This window comes from Mauremys reevesii, linkage group 26 (genome assembly GCF_016161935.1).
Source record: "Mauremys reevesii isolate NIE-2019 linkage group 26, ASM1616193v1, whole genome shotgun sequence".
In the NCBI taxonomy this organism is placed as follows: Eukaryota; Metazoa; Chordata; order Testudines; family Geoemydidae; genus Mauremys; species Mauremys reevesii.
Window position 1 is genome coordinate 6,647,825 of NC_052648.1, and position 24,596 is coordinate 6,672,420.

The 24,596-nt window shown below is 40.0% G+C and overlaps 1 protein-coding gene across 6 annotated transcripts; it reads left to right on the plus strand.

Annotated features, from left to right (window-relative positions):
- The first annotated feature begins 20 nt into the window (after nucleotides 1–20).
- On the plus strand, nucleotides 21–24,000 carry LOC120391716 (scaffold attachment factor B1-like). 6 transcript variants are annotated; one of them, XM_039515734.1, is made up of 21 exons: nucleotides 21–472; nucleotides 1,182–1,269; nucleotides 3,591–3,655; nucleotides 3,743–4,021; nucleotides 5,193–5,252; nucleotides 6,208–6,235; nucleotides 7,160–7,649; nucleotides 8,057–8,103; nucleotides 9,111–9,211; nucleotides 11,404–11,553; nucleotides 11,661–11,761; nucleotides 13,963–14,108; nucleotides 15,263–15,354; nucleotides 15,909–16,045; nucleotides 17,860–18,153; nucleotides 20,603–20,740; nucleotides 21,559–21,598; nucleotides 22,465–22,586; nucleotides 23,143–23,252; nucleotides 23,434–23,500; nucleotides 23,720–24,000. In XM_039515734.1, the coding sequence occupies exons 1-21, from the start codon at nucleotides 50–52 to the stop codon at nucleotides 23,844–23,846; spliced, it is 3,105 nt and encodes a 1,034-aa protein (XP_039371668.1). In that variant the 5' UTR covers nucleotides 21–49; the 3' UTR covers nucleotides 23,847–24,000. The 6 variants fall into 6 exon arrangements, 4 of the variants coding, with proteins under 4 accessions (XP_039371668.1, XP_039371669.1, XP_039371670.1 ...); XM_039515735.1 differs by having other exon boundaries at nucleotides 3,743–3,949; XM_039515737.1 differs by lacking the exon at nucleotides 21–472 and adding an exon at nucleotides 686–800.
- Nucleotides 24,001–24,596: the final 596 nt, after the last annotated feature.

Consider the following 24,596-nt stretch of genomic DNA (forward strand, 5'->3'; position numbering starts at 1 on the left):
GCTCTCCATTGTAGGACAGACACGCCGTAACCGTGCATGCTGACTGCGCATGCGGGTTACTGCGGCCCTGAAGCGGCTCAGGCGCATGCGCCAGGTTCAGAGTCGTTTTACGCAGGCAAGGCTATGGCGCATGCGCGCAGCCCTTATGCTCCATAGTCTCTCCCTAGTGCGCCTGCGTCGCAGCCCCTGTGCGTGTCTCTCTCTGGCGGCTTCGTCACCACCATTTTGTGCTAGGATCGCGGCGCTTGCTTGCGCGCGTGAGAGCCGGAGCAGCAGCGGGGTCATGGCGGAGAGTCAGTCAGCGGCCGGGCTGGGGGAGTCTGCGCTCCTGGGCGGGGCGGCTCCCCCCGGCTCGGAGCCCGAGACCCGGCGGCTGAGCGAGCTGCGGGTGATCGACCTGCGGGCCGAGCTCAAGCGCCGCAACCTGGACAGCGGCGGCAACAAGAGCGTCCTGATGGAGCGGCTCAGGAAGGTGAGGGAGGGAGGAAGGGAGACGGGGGGGGGGGAGGCGCGCGTTCCCGGGCTGGGGGGAGACACTGGTGAGAAAATGGCGCCAAGTGGCGAGCGAGAGGTGTCACGTGACTCCACCGGCCCCGGCGCGAGCTGTTCCTGCAGCGCCCTGGAGCGGTCGGTGCAGATCACGTGCTCCCTCCTCTTCCGCCCCAGGGTGGTTGTCTCGAGCCCCATGACAGCGGGGGAGCCCCGAGCCGCAGACCCTCCCTTTCGTGCACATGGCACCTGCTGGCTCAGGCCTCGGGCCCCGTGTCCGAGTCTGCCCGCAGGCAGGGGCTGTGTGTGCAGTGCGTATTGCAGACCTTCACTACCCCGAGGCCGGACGGTGGGAGCAGGGTGCGCGACACGTGTTGTGGCTACACTGACCAAAGCCATCCATGGCTGCCGTTCTCCACTTCCTTGAAACGGAGAACCTGTCATTCATCTGATCACGTGGGGGCAATGGGAGGGGTGGGTGAGTAGGGAGATGGGGGTGCCTTCTAGGAAACACTGGCACACATTTTGCTCGTTCACCGGTGCCTGGGAATTTTTGGTGTTTCACTTTCATTTGGTGCCACTTGTATTGCATGCAAGGTTTTAGTGACAGCATTTTTCTCTCTGGTGTGTTTAGTACCCAAGACCAACAGGGCTCTGTAAATAAACAGTGGCTTTATATCTTTTTCCAATAGGCTATTGAGGATGAAGGGGGAAATCCTGATGAAATTCCAGTGGTGTCAGAGATAACTATCAAGAAAACACCAAAGAGAAGCAGCAAAGGTACAAGGGAGTTGAGAGAGGATTTTTTTTTCTTGGCTCTTGCACCTACAAAACAGAATCTAGCTTCCCTTCCTTTTCTTTCCCTGCTTTCCCTCTGAAAAGTATTTGTGTCTTAATTTTGGCAGTGTGTGTGAATTTATGGTGCTGAATTCGTGATTAATAGTATTTGGTTGAGGCAGGTATAGCACAAACAGGAGCACTGTAAGATAAAATGTACGGTTTAGGCCAGTGCAGATAATCTTACCATCAACATCTTGTGTTACTGACTCTCTTCCATACTTATGTGAGTGAGTTTCAGTCAGTCAGGGGTATGATACCAAGTCCATCATTAGTGAATTGCACATTTTGTTCAATATTAATCACAGGGCGGTGGATAACTGAGAATACTCCCAAACAAAGTTTGTTGGATCGCTAATGAACGTTTCCTGAAAGACCAGCTTAGAAAGGATTGACTTCTACTGCCAAGTCAGTGAAAATTTATCATGATGTGTCTTTGCAGGAGGCTAGTTTGGCATTTTGTGGTGAGGTTGCTAGCCCTGTCAGGTTGTGGACAAATGGGGAACAGGGTGAGACAACCAAATTAATTTACCCTTATGACCATATTCAGAATTTGAGCCAAAGCCTCTAGAGGTGAAAGGTTAGGATGTTAACTTATTTCAGCATGTAACCAAAATGTTAAAATTAAAATGCGTTACTGATTTGATGTGATAAATTTAATCAATATATATGAGCTCCCCCAACTTAGTCTGCAGCAGGAAGTTAATATATGCTTTTCAGGTATTTTTCACGTTCCTGTTGATATATGGAGATGGCAACCAGCTACATGACAAATATAGAATAGCGGTTTGTGTGATGGAAGGTGAAATCTCAAAAGGAGTTTCTAAAGATTTTACAACAAATAGCACATTGAAGACTCAAACACAAACTTTTAAATATCAAATAAATTGATTCCTGTTGAAACTTAATTCAGTATATACTGTTCTCTCTGTTCTGCAAGGCAGAAGGGGAAGTCATTTAATAGGTGTGCCACATGTGAAGACCATAAATGTAGTACTTCAAGTTAAAAGTTTCATACCCCAGGTTTAGAATTCCTTACAGTTTTAAAATCTGTAGCGTTTATAACAGTGATGCATTTGCATTGTTGTAGTTAAAGGGCTGTCATGGTTACCTTTAATTTCCTATTTACCTGGAAAGCTTGCTTCAGGTATCAGATTTCAGAGTGGTAGCCCGTTAGTCAGTATCAGCAAAAGGAAGGAGGAATACTTGTGGCATCTTAGAGACAAACAAATTTATTTAGGCATAAGTTTCAGATGGTATTTATAATTACAGAATACCAGGTTTCACTTAAACAAAAACAAGCCATTAGATTTCTAATGGTCAGAAGTCATTTTATGCTGTGTATGAAAGAAATTTCTCTACTTCTGAAATTAGGGGAGGGTGTTACTGCAACATAAATAATCTAAAGATAGAATCTGTTTTATTACTAGAATTGTGTACAACAGGGATTTTAAAAAAGGTCTGACTTCTATTTAAATGCCTAATATAAAATTGTTAAAAGCTTTGAAGTGCGTTAGATGTGGAGGAGTTGTTGGTGATGCACAAATACTCACCTAACAATACTATGCCTGGCTCAGACCGATGCTGTTAGTCACTCTTAACATTGGGTGGATTAAATTCACTTGTAAATTATTTTGGCTAATTTTTCCCTTCCCAGAAAATACCTAAAACACGATTGCAACATTTCATCATGTTAATAGAATGAAAATGTTCAAGCTGAGATGTTTCTCATTGTAGAAGGGCTATTTCTAAAACCTCTCTCCCTTTCTTGTTCTACTGTGCTTGTATTCTTTGAGGAAATTACACTTGTAAATGTGTGAGAAATTGTCTGTTTTCATGTGTTCCCTGTTGATCTGTGTTAGAACTGAAGTGTGTTGTTTCAGTAATGAGTGTTACTTCTAATGTTATGGATCAAGCTGCTGAATGAATTCCTGAAGTAGTGAGACTTTTAGACAGATCATTATAATAAAGTTTTGAAAAGAGAAAATTAATGGTCTTTAAGTTACTTAAACACTACAGTCATGCATAGTCAGCCTAAGGAAACTTTTAGCTTAGTCTTGTCAACTTATGTTTTGTTGAACATTCAGAACTTTTATTGTAGCTTATGAAAAGAAATGTGATGTTCAGTGTTATAGGACTGTTGAAAATAAGGCAAAGTATGTTTCTTTTCTGTAAGAAACTGGATTTAATACCTATTTTAGGAAGAAACATCTAAAAAATAGCAATGTATGAATTCATCATTCTAATAATCATAATGTTACTAGGGCGTAGACTAGAAGAAGAGGGAGTTGAAGATAATGGACTGGAGGAGGATTCTGGAGATGGGCAGGTATGTGAAACCACATTTGAGGTGAAAAAGAATAGTGCTGCATTCAAGTCACAATGACTATTATATATACTTTTTTTCTTTTTACAGGAGGATATTGAAGCAAGTTTGGATAACTTGCAGGATATTGACATGATGGATATTAGTGTGTTAGATGAAGCTGAAATAGATAATGGCAGTGCTGTAGATTGCGGAGAGGATTACAGTGCTGATAATATTCTTGACTCACTGTCTGATAGTAAAGAAAATGCTGATGCAGAAATGAAAGAACTTCCAGATCAGCCTACAGAATATGCTGTAGGTAACTTGGAGGCATCTCCACAGTTTTCTGAAATTAAAGAAGAATCAAGAGAAATACCAGTAGTGATGGTATGGATCTCTTACATGTGTGGAATCAGAATTATTTTTTTTCAAATTAAATAGTGCACCATTATCTAAACAATAGCAGAAATAATTTGGGGATCTAAATTTTTATGGCCATTGATTTTTTTTTGTTTGTTTGTGGAAATAGCATTCTTGATTTTAAAACATTTGCTGTAGGTTTTGTTTGCATGCATCATATTGCTACCCACAGTAGTAGTAGTAGTAGTAGTCTAGAAAGCATAATTTTTATTAAATCTTTGAATTCTCTATTTTGCGTTCAGTTTACATTCCCATTTTCTCTTTTTTTCCTTTATTCTGGAGGGCAGTGAGGGATCCAAATGCTTTAGTTGATTGACTTCATAATTGCACAGTATGTTGCTTCTGGACTGATTCAATGTATTTCAAATTTCTTGTAAGCTTTGAGGCTCCCATTCTGACATTTGGAATGTTTTCATGCTGGCTTTTTGTGCTTATCATCTGGTAATAGACTGCCATTCCAGCTTTGTTCATTAATGGTTGACGATAATCTTTCTCATGAATCTACAAGTTAAAACTCACTTGAAACATACAGTAGGACAATGAAAAAAGATAGGGAGCACAGATATTACCTCTGACATGCATTGTCTCCAGCCAGGGTTATGGGGATCCAGGGAGCTGCTTTTGGTTCACTTTAGAAACTGCAGGAATAACTAAGAAAGTAGTTAAACAATTCAGATTTGATTATATTGTTAAGGTAAAACTAATGAAGTCTGAGATTTTCCAAGCAGTATTTAAATAGATCAACTTGTTGTTTAGAAGTTGACTTTCTTGCTTTGTTTTGTAGCTGTGATTGAAAGGCAAACAAAAATGCCATATAGAATTTTCTGTTAACATTGAAAGTTTTTTTTTTTTAAAGCTCAGACTTTTAAAGTAGGCAAGCAGAGCCTGGAGACAGAGAGAGAGAGCTCATTGCCTGTGTTTCTATTTTTTTTTTTTTTAAATGCAGTCATCTGTAACCATTTTTCACCTTTGTTGCTCTGTTGAATGCTAGCAAATATTTGCTTAATAGCAGTTATCTGGAAAAAATCAGATAAAATATTTTACCAACCTCACAATTTCTCATTCAGGTTTCATTATCAATAAAGCTGTGATGAATCTTCTGGATAGAGTGACATATTTTTCCTATTTATTCTTTTAGGCAGAAATTGAGGATGCTGGAAACAGTTTAGATGTTTCTTCTGATTTAACTGTAGTGAAGGTAAATTCTTTTTTTAATCTTAAATTTAATGTCAGCAATAACACATGCTGTATAAAGAGCTTAGTTTCTGGCAGGAAAATAGAAACACCTAATTCTTATATTCAGATAACTTAGAATTTGTTTTTGTAATTCACTGTTATCATATTATGCATAGTAACAAAATTATGTACCTCTCCCTATGTTGAATTTGCCTGGTGATTGGAAGCATTGAGCCTTTTTAAATGCTTTGTTCCAAATAATTTACTGTCAAAATATAACTGTCATATACTTGGCTATATTTCATATACCATCAGACTTTTGTATACACTCATTTTTATACTGTTCATTGTTACCATAATTGGGTGTGATATAAATTAACTGAAACATAGGGCCTGCTTTTCAAAAGTTTGGAGGATCCACAGCTCCCGTTGACTTCAACAGGAGTTGTAGGTGACTTGTACTTCGGCAAATCAAATTTGTTGTAGTTACATAGTGTTGGGAAAATGGTATCTCTCACATAGGCACATGTATTTATAAAACTGTTGTCTGATGATTTGTTTGCCTGTATTTTAAAGGCGTTAGAGTGAACAGTACAGTGTACACTTCAGCTGACTAATAGCGCTATTTTGATTTTTTTCCCCCCATCCTTTATATGATGGACGTGGCCGTAGCCCTGTAATGTGCTTTGAATGCCCACAAAAACACTTAGTGTATGAGTCTGATTCCAAGTAGTCTTAGAGTTTTTTTGTATTTATATTTCATCTGTGGAAATTATAACGTACTTACCTTAAAATCTTACTCTAAAAATGATTGTTTTAAGGAATTTGTTTTAAAATCTAACCTTTTTCAAGGTTTGTAAGAGTTAATAAAACTTACAGTAATTTTTTCCTATATTCTGTTTTGTAAATAATTTTAGCCAAGCTCAGCATCTTTACATAGGATAGTGTTTTGTAATATATGTATTTTTTCCTTATAGGAAATTGAAGAACTACCTTTGGAGCCAGGTACTGTTTTGGGGGGAAGAAAATAAAAAGTTAAGCTATGAAATGGTTTTGCTCTTGCACCAAATTCCTCTTGTACCCTTATTTGTTTTATTTAACTGCATTACTATAGTGTGCATTATTCTAATGGTGCACAGTCCAGATCATTCAAGGATCATAGAGATTGGAAACCCAGTCATATCACCAGGTCTGTGACAGTGTCATCTCTGTTATTTGAGAAATACATTCATTGTGATAAAGTGGTTGCTTTAAAACCTCTTTAAGTAAGTATGTTAATTAACCTAAGCCTTAAAACTTGAAGGTTCTGCACGCAAAACAGATCTTGTGATATCACACAGTACATTAACGCTGTAATTTTGAGTGGAGGAGTGCAGGTAGTGTAATACTATAGTAGGGAACTAAAATTAAAGAGTGCCTGGATTTCAGAAGAAGGAAGACAGAGTTTCTTCATGGAAATTTCATACAGATACTGTTCACTTTTCTGGACTGCAAACATACTCACGCACCATCAGAAGATGTTCCGGTTTTCATGTTGGACTGTTCTGCCAAAAGAATTTCACAGGAATTTGGGAATTGCACTGTCAAAGAATTGATGCAGTCAGTTAAGCATCTTGGACTTTGGAAGCTAACTTAGGAAGAACTAGAACTCAACTTGAAGAAGACCGTCAAGGACGAGACAGAAGGTTGTGTGTTTAAGTTTATTGGGCATTTTTCTTCCATGTAGCTTTCAGGCTTTAATATAATAGTTTGCTAGACTGCAGATAGTTTAGAACTTTTAATATTGTGTACATTAGGGTTTTCCAATCTCTGTGTAGCTTAGAACTTCTCTTGGTGTTAGTGTGGCAACCATGCCAGTTCCACATTTGTGATTGCTTTATTTCCCTGGTGATTAAATCTTGTGCCATTCTATTCCTGTTAAATCCGTAGAAAATGAGAAAATACTCGACATTTTGGGGGAAACTTGTAAATCTGAACCACTTAAAGAAGACATTTCCGAAGTGGAGCAGCCATATGCACAAGAAGCAAGTAACGCCGTGGCAGGCACAAAGCTAGCAGAGGAAGAGGACGCTCTTGCTGCCAGTCAGTCGGAGGAAGATGCTTTAGATTTGGACAGCAAGTCAGCACAAGATCTTTCAAGGAAGGAAGCAAAGCATTTAGTTGTAGCAAAAGGGGAGACAAGTGAACAGACAATAGATGAAGAGAAAATGGACTCTGAATCTTTAGTAATAAGTGATCAGAGTAGCAAACCATCACAAGGTCTGGAAGCCTCTAGTGGGGAAACAGCGGATAAAGATGCAGGTCTTGAAACCAAAGATAGTAAAGAAGATGCCAAGAAAACAGAAGACAAAGCTAATTCTGAAGAATCATCTGCTACTAAAGAGTCCTCTACCAATGAGGGCGGTGATCAGAAAAAGAGGTTTGTTTTTTCTCAGTTTTAGACCAGATGCTATCTTTTTCATTGGTCATTAAGTGATGCAAATAAGCTGTTTCCTTCAATTGGCCAGCAAGACTGATGAAATTGTAGTCTATTCCTAAAGAATCTTTTATTTCTTCTTGTGCAATTTTTAACTGATGGTTTGATTTCCTTCCTTTCCTCAACCTTCAAAGGTTGTTTTCTTAAATTCTTCCTAATTTTTATCTTCTGGCAAACAGAATTAATTGTCTGTTTAAACATCTGACTTCCCACATACCAGATTTGAAAAAGTTTGCAAAGGTGTCTTTTATTTCACAACTAATTTTCTGGTAGGTATTGAATTCTAGCACACATAATTAAGAGTTATTTTCACTTTTTCCTGGTTGAATAACACTGCTTTTTGTCTTTAGCTCTGTTGAGGATGCAGACACAAAGACGGTCTCAAAAGATGAGAAAGGTGCGTTGTAAGATTGACTGATTTGGAAAAACGTTATAATACTAAATCTTATTCTTCTACATCCATCAAAGATCCAAGGGAGTAATTGAGAACACATTTCAATTGCATTGTTTAGCCATGATTCTGCAAACACTTAGGCATATACTTAATTTTACTACAGTGCAATCCTATTGAAGTCAATGGGACTACTTGCAGTAGTAAAATTAAGTGCAGGTGTGTTTATAGGACTGGGGTGCATCTTTGAAAATATAATCTTGGCTGTAAAAAGTTGCTTTCTACTTTTAATATAGGTTCTGATCATTTCTAATCAAGATTGTCAATGCAATGAATCCTTGAGCTTTATGATAATTGTGGTTAGCTTTTAGTGCATGGCAAACATTGATTCCATTTAAAGTTACTAACATAAGGTGGTATGTTTCATGGTACTATCCATTTCAATTTAATGTAATTCTGTATAAAAACTTCTTGCTTATTGATTAAAACAAAGGCAAGGTTTTCAGAAATTTTATCTAATGCTTCATGATAAGATTTATTACCTTTGTGGCACTCTTCAAAGGTGTTCAAGTTTCCAACAATATTCTCCATTGTCTAGTAGAATCAGGCTTTCAGTAGATGAAAATTTCTTATACTTTCATTATTCTGCATGTCGTAAAAACATAAGAATGGCCATACTGGGTCAGACCAAAGGTCCATCTAGCCCAGTATCCTGTCTTCCGACAGTGGCCAATGACAGCGGCCCCAGAGGGAATGAACAGAACGAGTGATCAAGTGATCCAACCCGTCACCCATTCCCAGCTTTTGGCAAACAGGCTAGGGGCTTTGATATTAACCATGTCATACCAGTAGTTATGTCAAAAGAAATAGTGTGTTTGAAACTGCATGTATTTAAAAGTGCTCAATATTTTTAAGATCAAAATGGTCTGTGACTGAAGGAAATGGAGTTTCTAGGACAGTTGTTTTTCACTGTGACATTTTTCTGATACAGGAGTGATTTATTTTTGAATTAGGTCGTACAAGTAGCAGTTCTGGTAGAAATTTGTGGGTTAGTGGACTTTCCTCCTCTACCAGAGCTACAGACTTGAAGAACCTTTTCAGCAAATATGGAAAGGTATGTATTTTTATATACAGTGCTTTTACATTAAATGCAATTTTTTTACTTAAACAACTTATTAAAATTAAATGGTGACTTAAAATCTCGCTATTGTTTATGTAATAATGAGTATCGTGTTGAAATAAATTCTGTCTTCTGCCTACTTGTGTAAAACCCTAAGAGGAAAATGGGAGTGAACTGGCTGTATGGCTGAACAGGCTAAGCTGATAGCACATAGAATTGTCAATTATTGAGGGTCAGATTTCCAAAGTCAGAGGCAAAGGGAGCTGGGCTCTTGGCTGCCTTTTATCCCATTGAAAATCTCCCCCCCCCCCCCTCCCCGAGGGCAGTCCTCTGTCAAAACGTTCTCAGAAATATCCGATAAAGTAATGCAATGGTTGCCCAGATTGACCCCTCTGCAGAGGGTGTCCATGAGAGGTGGCATCCCTGTTTGAATACAGGAGTGGCAGAGCCGAGGATCTGGCACCTTCCACATCATAGTCACTGCTTCACCGCCTGGTTATCCCCCTGAAATCTAATGCTGTCTCAAACAGTATTGGCTTAGGTGGTGATCCTTCCATAGTTGCTACTATGAGAAACCCAGTCAGTGACAGCATGGTTCCTCCTGGAGCTTTTTAGTGTCAGCACGGAAGTGGAATCTGGAACAGCTGGTAGCCACTTCTTTCCCTTCTCCTCAAATGGCTTTTCCCATTTATAGAAAAAAATTCACCGGGATGCTCTGAAGGGTTAGCTGGTGGACTTCTTGGATCCACTGCTACGTGAGAGGCAGTCGGAGGATATGTCTACACTGCTGTAGTGCTTCAGTGTAGACACCTACTACAGCAACAGGAGGGATTCTCTGGTTGCTGTAGTTAATCCACTTTCCTGAGACACAGTAGCTAGGTCAAGGAAGAATTCTTCCTTGGATCTAGCATGGTCTGTGCCGGGAGTTAGGTTGCCTTAAGTATATCACTCAGAAGTAGGAATTTTTCACGCCCCTGAGCAACATAGTTGGTTGACCTAACTTTTCAGTTTAGACCCAACCCCAAGTCATTGAGGTTTTTCTGACTCAGTCATTCCTTATGTCATTTATCTCTTCAGAAAAGGCCAACTTTGAGATGTTGAACATGCTTATAAGTGTTCCAGTGAAAGTCGTACTACTGCAGATGTATTTTGAGATATATGTAAATGCTACATTGTGTTACGGGATTAAATAAAGAAATTGGTTATGTTCATGTGGAGATTTATGCCTTTAATTTTTTATATAATTTAAGTGAAGTATATTAACCATGTCATATTAATGGTGATGTTAATAAGGCAGTGCACTGATATTGGTCAGTGCTGCAGAGAGGATGTTCATTTTGCAGTTATCACGTCACACTACATAAACCGAATTAGTGTTTTTGAGCATACTACAATAGTAGCACTATCTACGTTTTTTGTATTAATTTTGATACTGTCAGGATGGAAACGCCAGCATAAGATCGCTTATTTCAGGAGTACTAGAATATGCTCTAGAATTTTAAACTCTGGTCTTTTCAGTAATGTTGGCACTGCCATTGGCATCAAGGGAAACTCTGTTAGTGTTTATACTTCACTATGATAAGTACAGTACTTTTCAGCACAACATTTTTAGAATACTAATGGCCAAATTGGATACACCTCTGTTCCAAAATGTAACCGTGATGCCATTATCAAAATCTGGACAACTGAAGTCAGGTGGTTTCTTAGAAGTGCTGTAAGCTCTTTGGGGCAGGGACTGTCTTTTTTGTTCTGTTTGTACAGCACCTGGCACTTTGGGGTCCTAGCCCATGCGTGGGGCTTCTAGACTTTATGGTAATACAAATAATAAATAATGAAAATGGTGTTCCAGTGTTCCTGGTACAAAACCAATGTTCCTGGTACACGTGGCATAGCTGGCATTTTATTCTGTATACCAAGTATGTTGTATCAATTAAGTGATAAATGGTGGAATCTCTGTAACTTGAAGTCTTTAAATCATGATTTTGAGGACTTCTGTAACTCAGCCAGAGGTTTGGGGTCTATTACTGGAGTGGGTAGGTGAGGGTCTGTGGCCTGCAATGTGCAGGAGGTCAGACTAGATGATCATGATGATCCCTTCTGACCTTAAAATCTATGAGTCAAAGTCTGAGACTGTATGGTTGAAGGTGTTGCAAAAACAATAATAAAAAAAATACCATTTCTTAAAGGTGGTTGGTGCAAAAGTGGTGACTAATGCTCGCAGTCCTGGGGCTCGCTGTTACGGTTTTGTTACAATGTCAACATCTGAGGAAGCCACCAAATGTATTGGTCACCTCCACAGAACAGAGTTACATGGGAAAATGATCTCTGTAGAAAAAGTAAGTGGTAATTTTCCAAGATGGATACCATAATGAAAATATAAGAGTGCATGCATTAATGACCTCAGACTTGTAATTGATTATATTTTTGGCAAATACTATTCCAGGCAAAAAATGAACCAGCCGGGAAAAAACCTTCAGACAAAAAAGAAAGTGAAGCGAGGAAGGAAAGAGACAGGCACCATTCTACAGATTCCAAGTCTGAAAAGTAAAGTTGGTTTAAAAAGCAAACTAACTGTGAAAGACAAATAATAGTTTAACAGAATTTAGTTTTATTGAAATTACTGTTTATAAAGTACCCAAACATGTTTTGTTGTTTCATGCTGCACCTGAAGTATTGATTGATATCAAGGAAGAATAAGCATTTTTATTGCATTGCACATCTTGCTTCATGGATCCTGTATTTATGACCTTGAGAGTCTATGAAATGGAACTATCAAGAGATTATAACCTGTAGTCGGTTTCTTTCTTTGAAAGTTCATAGATACCCCTTTATTCAAACTTGCGTACCTGCTTCAGTTCAGTAGTCTACATTTGCTTTCACGGCCTCAGAGCTGTCTTGTTACCCTGGTACGCACATTTCTGACTTAGTTATACAATTCGCTTTTAGTGATACAATTAAAAGTTAACTTGTGTGCATCAAGTCAGTCTTATAAGATCCATGTCTGATACCTCTTTAAAGTCAGAAAAGGTCTCGTGTCTAATCTACATTGGTAAAGGTTTGCTGGTGTAACTGGAGTGTCCAATCCTCCTAGTGTAGATGCATATTTTATCAGAAATGTGCTTTTGCCAGTATAGCTTATACCAGTTCCTCAAATGAAATAAGCTATACTTGCAAAGATACTCTTGCTGGTACAACTATGTCTGCACTAGGGCTTTTGCCCGAATAAAAATGTCATAAAAATGACGCCGCTAACTGACATTATATTAGCAGAAGTTTCTAGTGTACACCTGGCTTTGCTTAGATTTCAGTTCATACTTCTGTTTCCAAATCCTAGATCTGCTTTCTCTTTTAAAGTGGTGCAAACTTTACTTCAATATCTTAGGCCTTCAGAGCGTGTCATGTCAGATTCCCGATTCCTGTAATGATCGTTCCCTTTCTTAGGCCTGACCAGCCTTGCTAAATCTTGTACTTCTTGAATGTGACAGTTCAGTACCACTTGCAGTAACTAACATCTGGAGCTATGTTCAGTATCACAGTGATTGCTTCCCTTTGGAATCATTCATGCCCTTCAAGGATACTAGAAAGAGAGAAATAGTGTCTTCTGGAATACTAGTATTCTGAATATGTGAGACAAATAAGGTGACCAAGAATCCTCAGTGGCAGTAAAGCACTGTGTAGTGTGGCTTTTCCTTCCATATTAGCTTAATCCAGTTATTTGTAGCTTGGGACCTGGTCATATTGTTTTGGGCCCTATATTGGTATCTTCTGATCCAGTTCATTTTTATGTAAACCAGCATAGACACCATGGTCATCATGATTGTTTCTTATATCTTGTCCTCATAAATGAAGTATTAAAGGGCCTTCCTGTAATCTTAATGGAACTGGGTCAGCTCTCTAAATTTTCAAATCTTCCTGTTACTTAGGAAGCTTCATTGAAAGACTAATCTCAATTTCTAAAAGGGCTGCTGGAATGGGTCATGAGATGTCTGCTAATATTTATTTTCCTGGGGGCAAGATTGCCTCTACTGCTTATTTGAGGGGCATTCCATTTCACAGTATTCTTAGGGCTTGTCTGCACTGGCACTTTACAGCGCTACACCTTTCTCGAGCGCTGCAAGTTTCAGCGCTGTAAAGTGCCAGTGTAGACAGTGCACCAGCGGTGGGAGCCATTCCCCTCGTGGAGGTGGGTTTTTTTATAGCGCTGGAAGAGCTCTCCCCCAGTGCTATGCCACGACTACACAGCCACGTTAAAGCGCTGCCGCAGCCAGCACCTTAACATTGCTAGTGAAGACATGCCCTTAGATGCTACACTCTCTATTTAATTTACTTGCCAGACTCCTGATTACTGATTTGACTTTTACTTCAGTAGTTTCTTACAGCAGAACATATTTGCAAAAGCTTTTATCCTACTCTGGTTCACTCTATGCATGTCTGTTTTTAAATGGGAAAGTGAGCTATATATGAAGATTCATTATGGATTGAATTATTAGCAATTTGGAAAACTTAATATTCAAAAGGATCACCTTTCTATTTTCTTTGGATCTTTTTAGCTTTCATATTTAGTCAGCTAAATTAAGGAAAATGTGTGCAAATGTGTGCATTCAGGATTTGGCAAATTGGAAGAGCTTATGAAATTTCGGTTTTTGGATGTCTTTTGTGGTTCGTGTAGAAATCCAAAAGTAGTGGATTTGTACAGATAACTGTGTTCCTATGTACTGTACTGTTAAAGCTCAGTTTATTTATAGGTCTGTCAGTATTAAAAAGGATGAGAAGACAGATAAAAAAGATGATACTAAGAAAACAGAGAGAGATGGAAAAGATGAAAAAGAAGGAAAAGAGAAAGATGAACAGAAAACTACGTCCTCCAATCGCTCTAGGACTAGCAAATCAGGTAATGTAAGCTGCTTTCTAAGTAGAGAACTATATTACAGACATGGTTCATATAGACAATGAAGTGACAAAAGGTTGACTTTCCAGACATACAGATAGATTAGATTAGATTGTCTTGCCGTTTCCAGTGAAATCGGTGGGGAAAGTGATAAAACACGGAGAATTCTTTGGAAAAGTTTTTCATAATATTCAATACCGTGTGGTTTAAAAAGGAGTACAAATAGGGAACTATTTGAGAACTGTTGATTCTTTGGAATTTAGACCCGTAATCTAAATATTTGTGGCAATTTAGTGTTCTTCAAAATACTTGAAATTTGATGACATTGTAGATAAATGCTTTTCGTTTTTTTCAAGGATTTTTCTGTTCTGAACAAAGTATGTTTTTACATTGTAAAAAACCCCTCACATGTAGTATAAAATACATTTTAATTATGAAGGCCCAGCTAATTTAAATAAGTCTTTATTATTCTACTTAAGTTGTTGCAATTTAGAATATTTATTATATTCAGCTACAGATGGTATTCCAACAAGTTTAAGATAAATGGTTGATGTTAATTCATACAGCATTATGCTGTTTCTCTGTCAGACTCAACAGAGCAGCAGCTCCTTGATTTAGGGCATAGTGGGTTTAGATTTATAAAACTGCAAAATTTGTGGAAAGAATAAAAATGTATGATTTTTGCATCCTTTTTTATTGTCTGTGAAACTTTTCTGATTATAAGCAGGAAGCAAATTTAGTCTAAAGCTTTGCAGATATGTATATAATCTGGTGCAGTTCATGGTCTGTCTTTTGAATGAGAAACATTTTAAAGTGCAAAAGTGGACTTAAATTCACTATTTTGAATTTTTATTTGTCCTCTTCAAGTAACATCAGAAGTCTTACTGTAATCTCCCATTATTTTTTTTGTTTCCCAAAGTTCGCAAAAGCATGCATTCCGAATTACTAATTTTACTAATACTCCATTTTCTTTTATATAAATCTCATATTCACGCTAAAAAAATTAACCTCCAGCCTCTCACTTAAAAAAACAAAACAAAAAAAACATAGTTCTGCTGTCGTAATATTTATAAAAAACATCTAAGATATATTAGATTGTTCTTGCTACAGTTTGCTATTCATTATACAATCTTTGGGTTTTTTTTGGTTCATGTTAGGAAGTCGAGGAATTGAAAGGACAGTAATAATGGATAAATCCAAAGGCGAACCAGTTATTAGTGTGAAAACCGCTACCACATCAAAAGAGAGAGTAAGTACAATTTCAATAGAAAACTTATCTCTGAAAATAGATTTAAGCCAACTTTCCCTGTACCTCTGCAGAGTATCTGACTTGCATTTTGAAAATTGTTCTTGTTCTTTGTAAATAAGGGGATTTGGCTAGTAATATGACACTATATTGGTAAATGATTATGCCCTGTCTATGCTATAGCTTTCTTCACTGGTACTTTAGGCAGAGTTGCACATATTTAATGGAACAAAGCCATTAAGACCTCATGCTGCTCCAGATGTGTAGTGTGGGGAGCAGCGGGTGTCACTACACCTTTAAAGTGGTATGGTTTGTGTTGTACCAGAGACAAAACTAGCTGGCAGACTCACTCCTCAAAAATTGTAGCCAAATTATTGGTGCTTCCTAGGGCTCTCTTCCTTCTTGTTCACCTGCAAAGTGCCTACAATTATTTGTCCCTCTGGTAAGGAAGGGGGGATGATAGTGGTCATATTTGTGGGCATTTATCTTATCTGGTCTCTGGAAATGTAATCCAAATACTTTTATTCTGGTTCATGTATTACTTTGATTAAATGCAGAATACTAAGAGCCAGGATCGCAAGTCAGAGAGCAAGGAGAAACAAGATATTTTATCATTTGATAAAATCAAAGAACAGCGAGAGCGTGAGCGACAGAGGCAGAGAGAACGAGAAATCAGAGAAACGGAGAGACGCCGGTGAGCTTAGTGTCATCACTACCCTGAGCATTGGGAGCCCCCCGTGCCCGGACTTGCACCTCACTGAGCTCCAACCAGCTGCACCCTGATCCCCCACCCCACCAAACCCGACTCCCCCAGCACCCAGATCCTCCGCTGAGCCCCCAGCACCCAGACCCATGCTGACCCATAACCACCTTCACCTGTAGTCCCCAGCAGAGTCCCATTCCCCCTGCACCCAGAACCCCCCCAACAAACTCCTGTGCATCCAGATCCCCCGAGCGCCTGGACCCTCCACTACGCTCCTCGTACAGTGATCCCTCCCCCTGTGGCTGAAGAGCGATTGGGCCAGGATGTGGGGAAAGGGGTCATTGCATGGGGAGCTGCTCCCCCTGTCCACCCAGTCCCCGTATATCCAGACCCCCGCACCCAGAACCCCCACCCCACCGAGCCTCACCTTCTGCAGCCAGACTCTCCTTCCCCACCCCCCGCTCCAGTGCAGAGCTTCCTGCAGCTGGGGGAGGTTTCTGGGGGTTGATCTGCCTGAACAGATGCGCCAGTGCTGCCAGGGAGGGGTGAGTGAGCACTGGTGCAGCTTCTCTTTGCTTCCCCACAGAAACCATTTTTCTGCGGGAAGCAAAGAGAATCTGCAGGGGGCATGTTTCTGCACATACACAGAATTCCCCCAGGAGTAAAATATGATGTCACTAAAACCTGATTGAACTATTAATTCAAACAATTCAGATTTGGCTCCTTGTTCTGATCACAGATTGTCTGCAGAAACGATGACTTTTTATGGGTTTGTGATTCATAGTGGTTTAGTGTACACTTTAACAAATTTATTTAGGCGTAGTGGGTACTATATTGTGTATTCAATATTTAGAATGCAGTGAACTGTCCCTAATGCACCAACATGAATCATTTGGTGTAACAGAGAGAAATTAAATGTATTCCTTCTTTGCTAATAGGGCAAAACTGGAATGTTTTTATATGACTTTTTACCCTTACTACTATGCAAGGGACGAATTTTCAGAGAACATGGTACAGGATCATTTATCCTGCTTTGAAAAATGTCTGCATTTATGTAGTAGCAAGAGATCATTATCCTGTGATAGCAGCAAAGAGTCCTGTGGCACCTTATAGACTAACAGACGTATTGGAGCATGAGCTTTCGTGGGTGAATACCCACTTTACTGTTCTGTTGACACAGTCTGTTATGAAAATGACAATTTTGTATTGGAGCTATCTGTCACCTCATGCATAGTTACATTCAGCTTCCAAGTTTAGTCTCCCGTATCTTTGTCCATTGTTCTGGGTTTATATTTTTCTAGTGCAGTTTATTGCATGAGCTTTAATAGATTTGGAGGTAAATCTTTTGAACAGAAGCAGAAACTTTGTTATTCTGTTAGGCATTTTCAAATTTTGCGTTAAGCTTTGCTAAAATACCTTTGTTTTGACTTTGCTTGTATTGAACTGTCACCCTGAAGGGAGAGTAAAGTTATTCTCTCCCTTCAATCGGGGAGTTGTATTCCTGCTGGCTTCTCTTCCAGAAGAATGTAAAGAGGGACATAGAACTCGTCACCTTACGGGAAAGCATTTTCAAAACTGCTCCCTGGGAAAGCGGGGGGTGTTATCCCTACTAAATTCTTGCCTCTCGGCTCGTGTGTATATTGTTACTTTTTAAAAAACTATTTTAAGTGGCTGTGATGTTTGTTTAGTAGAAAATAACAAAGTCAGCTGGGTTGTGGGAGAAGATCTAGGAAGCCTTAAAAAGATGTCACTTGAAGGTGTAGGGTACTCTTCAAAACCAACAAACTGCTACTTTCCCTTTTCAGAGAACGAGAACGGCGAGAGCGAGAGCAGCGTATTCAAGCCATTCATGAACGGGATGAAAGACAGAGGCTTCAGAGAGAACGTGACAGACTTGAATTTCAAAGGCAGCGGCTTGACAGAGAGCGTTTGGAGAGGGAGAGGCTGGAGAGAGAGAGGATGCATATTGAGCAAGAAAGGAGGAAGGAACAGGATCGGATACAGCGAGAAAGAGAAGAGCTGCGTCGTCAGCAAGAACAACTGCGCTATGAGCAAGAACGGCGATCGGCAATTAGAAGACCTTATGACACTGATGCAAGGTAAGTGATTGCGGTGAGATTCCAAATTGTAGAGTGTGTTTATAGCAGGAAGTTTAAGGCTGTAATCAGTGAGATTTTTTTTTATGCAATTAGTAAGAACTCTTCTTAGAACAGCTGCTAAACTTCTGAGCACCACCACTGTTTCCAGCTCGGTTTGTTTATTTTATTCTAGTTAATTTGATGTTTTTAAATAAGCACAATCAGCAAAACACACAGATGTGTATTAATAAACTCAAAAAGCAGTAAATGCACATCCAAAGTAGATTACAAAACACAATGCAGTCAAACAGCCGCAGCAAATGATGTATTTCATACTTTTCTAAGGCATCCATTACCATGGGGTGTTAAGTGCAGCTACATGAATTAAAGTTACATTAATGATTCTTGAGGAGAAGGAACTCTTCTCTCTCCCAGCTCTTTGAAGCAGCCTTTTATCTACCCCTACCTTGACCCGTAGAATGGTGGGAGTATCTTCCTCATTGGCATTAAAGCTGCTCTTTTCTAGGGAAGGACCTGAGCAAATAGTGTTTTTAAATAATAAATACATTCACAGTAGTCTCTTGGGTAAGTATTTAAATTTCAGTGGATACACGTGGCTGCCAAATCCCCCCTGAAGTGCTGCAATTTTTCCAACAGCAAGCGTCCCTGTTTCTGCTTCCCTGCTAAGGCTGCAGCTGCTTCGGGAGGTTAACAGGCTGATTCCAATCCTGGGTTGGGTGGCAATAGGTCAGTTGGATCCTGGGGAGCAGGGTGGATGGAGTTGGGGTAGGCGTGTCTCAGCCGATGGCTTTATGCAGCCTGGCCTAGTAGGGATTGGGGCCTGGCTTTCTTCATGCCCACCTCTGACCCAGGCTGTCTGCTGCTGCGTCCTGGCGGGTGGGGAGAGGGGGGCAATGTTCTTAATGCATGGCAATCAGGAGCTCCATCCCATAGTATCCCCCCATAGGTCCACTGTGGAGGAGGGATAGCTCAGTGGTTTGAGCATTGGCCTGCTAAACCCAGGGTTGGGAGTTCAATCCTTGAGGGGGCCACTTAGGGATCTGGGGCAAAATCAGTCCAGGGGAAATACTGCAGCTCTGGCTGGTAAGGAGCTGAAAGTGTGTGTGAGGAGCCCTTGGGTCAGGGTGAGACAGGACCCATCCCCCATTCCACTCCCTTCTGCCAGGGCAGGATTCCCCCCTCCCCCCATGCTCCAAGTGGATGATCCCATTCTGAGCTCCGTGCCAGCCCGTGCAGTGGTATCTCCCCCGGACCCGCTGGGGGAGCCGTGTGGCAGGCTGAGCTGGGGCTCCTAATTGTTGTGCGTTATCAGTGCTGCCCTTTCTCGCTGCCAGACCCTCCCTGCCCCCACAACACACGAGCAGCTGAGTCCCCACTACCACCTCTCACCTGTAGGAAAAATCATGGTATTGGGCTAATTTCATGATTTCTGTGTGGTCCTTGAAATCTTGATTTACATATAAGACAAGAAGCATTTTAATCACTTGTGCCTTGCCAGCTTTTCACTTTGACTATCTGTCTGTTTCTGGGGCAAGTATTCACAGTAAACTTCAGTTTACATAGCTAGCTGAGTGCCCAGTGAGTTAAATTATATTGTTAGGGTCTTTCGCACTCTTAAAATTTTAGAACATGAGTTAATACAATAGTGTATGATGTTAATTCCAAATGAATTCTTAACCAGGTACCCTGAACAATATTAATATTTGCAATCCAGCCGCACACAGCTTTACAAATGATGATACTGCTCTCAAATGTGTCTTGTCTGCTAGATATCAGTTCACCTTTGCAGTGTCTGTCTGTCTGGGACGGCTGCAGGCTGATAGAGGAATATCAGAGTGAGTTGCCTGAATTTAACATGTCCGGTTCCATACCTATTTTTTTGATGATATACCTGAAATCTAGTCATCTTGGGACAAATTCAACCCTGGTTTGATTCTGGTGAAGTGCTCCTGGGGGGTTACACCAGGGGTGAATTTTGCCCTCAGTCACCCACTCTTTTTGCCCTATTCAGTCACCTACATTCATGCAGAAATAAAAAATTGCCAATTGGAAGCTGTGCTGCAATGCACATAATACTATGTGACAGCACTCAATTATTCCTTTGACTCCTACAGAAACTAGATTCTCCAGGGAAGTTACACGAGGTGCTGTAGAAATTGTGGACTTGAATCATAAAACACAGATGTCAGAAGGATTAAATAGTCTTTCCACTCTCATTTCAACATATGCTGAGATTAAGGTGTGTGCGGTATTGATGCAATTAGCTTCTTTTCTGAAATTGAAATGAGAAGTCAGTTTGGCGCTTCAGGGATTTTAATTATCATATCAAAAATATAACTATTGAATGTTCAGCTTAACCCACAGGTTGCTTGAAGTGAGACTTGGTTTAGATAGAGCAAGATGGAAAAATTATTGCTTCATATTGTATTAAATGTGCACTTTCTTACAGGCGAGATGACTCATACTGGCCAGAGGCAAAGCGAATGGCGTTGGATGATAGATACCATTCTGATTTTAGCCGCCAAGATCGCTTCCATGATTTTGATCACCGGGATCGTGGCCGATACCAAGACCATTCTGTGGATAGGTTAGTGATGTGTTTTTTCCTCTTGTATTAGCTGAAATTAAGAAAAGACAAAATATTTAATATCGCGTCAGCTTTACTATTTGCTTGTAAAATAGTGCAAAAAAAGTAGGTATTAGAACTTGTGCGTTCTTATGGCTGTATGCGTATCTGCTGCTTGCAAGCTTGTGTATGTTACTTATGAAAATATTGTCAGACTTTGAAAAAATGTTGTTTGCCAATGTGAAACTGGAAAGCATAGTGAACTTGTGTAAGGCGTGGAAATAAGCACCACAAGGAAAGCCACTTTCTGTACTATCCCACAAAGCATGTGTGGAAATCTAGAACATCTAGATAACAACTGTACAGGATTAGCACTCCTGATTCCTAGCTTCTTGGCACAAGAGTAATGGAACTGCCTTTGCTTTTTTCGCTCTACAGATATTGCTGTTAAGGGTTTTGTTTTGTTTTTAAACTGCATTTGCTGAAGGAATTCTTTGATTATTTTCCAGCTCTTCATGTTTATGTGATGTTTATTGTGTACCCTTTCTTGGTCCCCTTCCTTCCTTCCTGTCAGGTCTGATACAGAGCTGTCCCTTCAGGTGCTTTGGCACATTTCAGTGATACTGGCACATATAATTTTAGTGCCCTGGTATGTGTTTGTTTTGGTAAACCAGTTTCTCCTAATATTATATTTCTAATGAAATAAGTATTACCATTTCCATACTTTACAGTGTAACAAATACCAGCATTCAATGTTGATTACTTCTTGGAAACCCCAGTGTAATTTAACTGGAAGATATCTCCATTGTTACTGAATTGCTCTCTTTCTTGCACCGCAGGAGAGAAGTTTCAAGGGCAGTGGCAGATCGAGATGGGCAGGTGGGTTAAGTTGAAACTCTTGCTTCATAAAAATGTGCATTTAGATGGCGCCTTTCATTTGGAAGGATACCAGGGCGCACGGGACTTAAATGCAGCCGCCACTGGTATGAAACACAACAGCTGTTTAATAAACAACCGATTTCCCACACTGAATGTGCAACGCATAAATCAGTTGCTAACTACGGTAGTTGTCATAGACTAGGAAAAAACACATGTCTAAATGATTGAAGTTACCATATGGATTCTCTTTTTGTGGCTAGTTGATGAAAAGAAAGTGTGTTCTGATTATTGTCAGATGTATTATCGGTAAATATAACGTGTAAGGTAATTATTCTGGCACTCTATCCATGAACAGCAAAGAACCCAGTGTCTTCAATATAGCAAAATGGTTTATAGAAAATGCAAAGGTGCCAAATGTAACCATGCAACAAATATCACCTTTTTAAAAACATTGAGGTGTAGGGGCTGGATTGGTACTTCGGAAATTTAAGAATTCTGTTGATACTTTACCAAAGATTAAGAGTTGAACTGAGACTAGTTTATGTAAAGTTATTTGAACCTGGAGGAAAGAACTGAAGCAAAGGCAAATTGTTAAAGGGATTGGAGTAAAATTGCATTCCACAGAAATATTAATTCACAGAATGAGCCTTAGAGTAGTAAGGGAACCAGTGAAGAGTTTTGAAAGTTATTTGAAGGAGAAAATATTGCTCCAAGAGCTCACACAAAGTAGACAGTCGTAGAGGGGCTGTGTGGAATCTTGTAAAAAATGCTCTAGTGACTTGATAGGTTGTGGCACTAGCTAAATTCTATTGACCAGCATTTACCGATTTGAGAGTTAGATTACAGCATTCCTGTGTGTCTTTCAGCATTATCCAGATGAGCGCCATGGAGGACCAGAACGTCACTCGCGGGACTCACGGGACAGTTGGGCTGCCTATGGGTCTGACAGAAGAGTAAGCGAAGGGAGAACGATACCTCCACAGTCCCGGTTAGTACATGTAAATGAGGACAGTCATTCACCAGTGTTCATGCTCTTCAAAACGTCAAATGAACTCTCTCTGAAGGTTCATAGTGGGAATCAGTTTTACAAGTGTAAATCCTCTCTCTAGATAGTTCCATCACGGGTCTGTTCTCTTCTGGATGTGCAGTGAATTTACATGTAGCTCCCCTCATAGACTTGTTGGAGGATTCTCTGCAGCTTGAGGTCTTCAAACCACAATTTGAGGACTTCAGTAACTCAGATATAGGTTAGGGGTTTGTTACAGGAGTGGGCGGGTGAGATTCTGTGGCCTGCATTGTGCAGGAGGTCAGACTAGATGATCATAATGGTCCCTTCTTACCTTAAAGTCTATGAGTCTATGAACAATCTTCCTAATTCGATTGTATCCACTGTAAATGTAGGATTTGCATAGATATAGCTTGGTAAATGATATTAATAAGTTTATGTATGGGGTGCTGTGTTTGGCTTCACGGTTAGCTATCAAAGTGATAATGGACACACTTAGAAGATTTTCTTTCATTTTGTTTTTGTTTTGTTTTTTAAGAGATGGACGTGACTGGGGAGATCATGGTCGAAAGTTAGAGGGGCATCAAGATCGTTCATGGCAGGGCAGTGCAGATGGAGTGATGGGACGGGATCATGAGAGATGGCAAGGTATACTTGCTGCTTAACAGTGTGACTGTGGTTTTTCTAGGCATTATTGCTGTTGAACTTTTAGTGGTAGTTAAAACTCATACTGAGCTTTAAAAGCATTACCAAGCAAGCAAAATTCTGGGAAGGCGTTTCTTTTAAAAAATGCTTTCTTTTTATTTAAACGCTTTCCCCTTTATTGTAGGTGCTGAGAGAGGCATCCCTGGTCAGTCCGGAACAGGCCATGTGATAAATCGAGGAGCAGTATCGGGGTAAGAAGCTTTTGTGTCAGAGCTTTTCCTTTACTTCCTTTCGCTCTGCATGTTGTAATTGAATCAGTTGAGTAATGTTTCCATGATTTTATCTGGTGCATTTTATTTCAAGAATAAAAAATCATTAAAAAAATGTAAATACTACAAAATCACAGCAATGTTACAAATTTGCAATGAAGCTTAAAACACATATTTTAAAAAGTTTGACTTTGTTCCTAGGCGTGGAGGCTTCATGCAAAGTGGAAACCAGAGCCAGATAGTGCAGGCTAGTGGAGTGCCAGGAGCATTTGCAAACCAGGACAGAACAAACAGACCCAGTGATCCCCGCTTCACCCATCGTTACTGAAATTTTTAACTTTCTCTGAATGCAAGATGGTGACAGTGGTGAATTCTGTTACCCACGGTCACCTTGAATTTATGTAATTAAAAATCTGCCATATTGTAATTGAAAACTATGTGAACTCATTTGCTTTTTTGTAATAAATGTGTTTTTGTTCAAACACCACTTAAGTTTCTGTTAATGAAACATTCCATTTTTCATAAACAATAAAATTAGTTTACAGCTAACGCTCTTCTTTGTTTTCATGGTCTTTGGCCATTCTGTACCACAAGAGCAGTAGAAAAAAATGTGAATTTAAGAACATAAGAGCGGCCATACCGGGTCAGCTCAAAGGTCCATCTAGCCCATTATCCTGTCTTCCTTCAGTGGCCAATGCCAGGTGCCCCAGAGGGAGCGAACAGAACAGGTAATGATCAAGTGATCCATCCCCTGTCATCCATTCCCAGCTTCTGGCAAACAGAGGCTAGGGACACCTCCCTGCCCACCCTGGCTAATAGCCATTGATGGACCTATCCTCCATGAACTTACCTAGTTCTTTTTTTGAACCCTGTTAAGTCATTTACTTAAATCTCCAGCAAAGTAGCCATTCCTCTGAAAGCACAAGGAAATTGTGTGTGTATAGCTGAGAGAGCTATGTATTGGTACAGTACACTTACAGCTTCTTTGGGTGAAGAAAAAAATAACTCCTGCTCTTAGGGTATTTTTGTAACGCCTTTAACCACAAGCAGGCCAGGGCATTTGTTTCATTTCATCTGG

Coding starts and splice junctions, on each gene's coding strand:
- LOC120391716 (XM_039515734.1), top strand. CDS start 50: ATGCGGGTTACTGCGGCCCTGAAGCGGCTCAGGCGCATGCGCCAGGTT. Junction 473..1,181: donor TGATGGAGCGGCTCAGGAAG/GTGAGGGAGGGA, acceptor TTTTTCCAATAG/GCTATTGAGGATGAAGGGGG. Junction 18,154..20,602: donor CCTTATGACACTGATGCAAG/GTAAGTGATTGC, acceptor ACTTTCTTACAG/GCGAGATGACTCATACTGGC.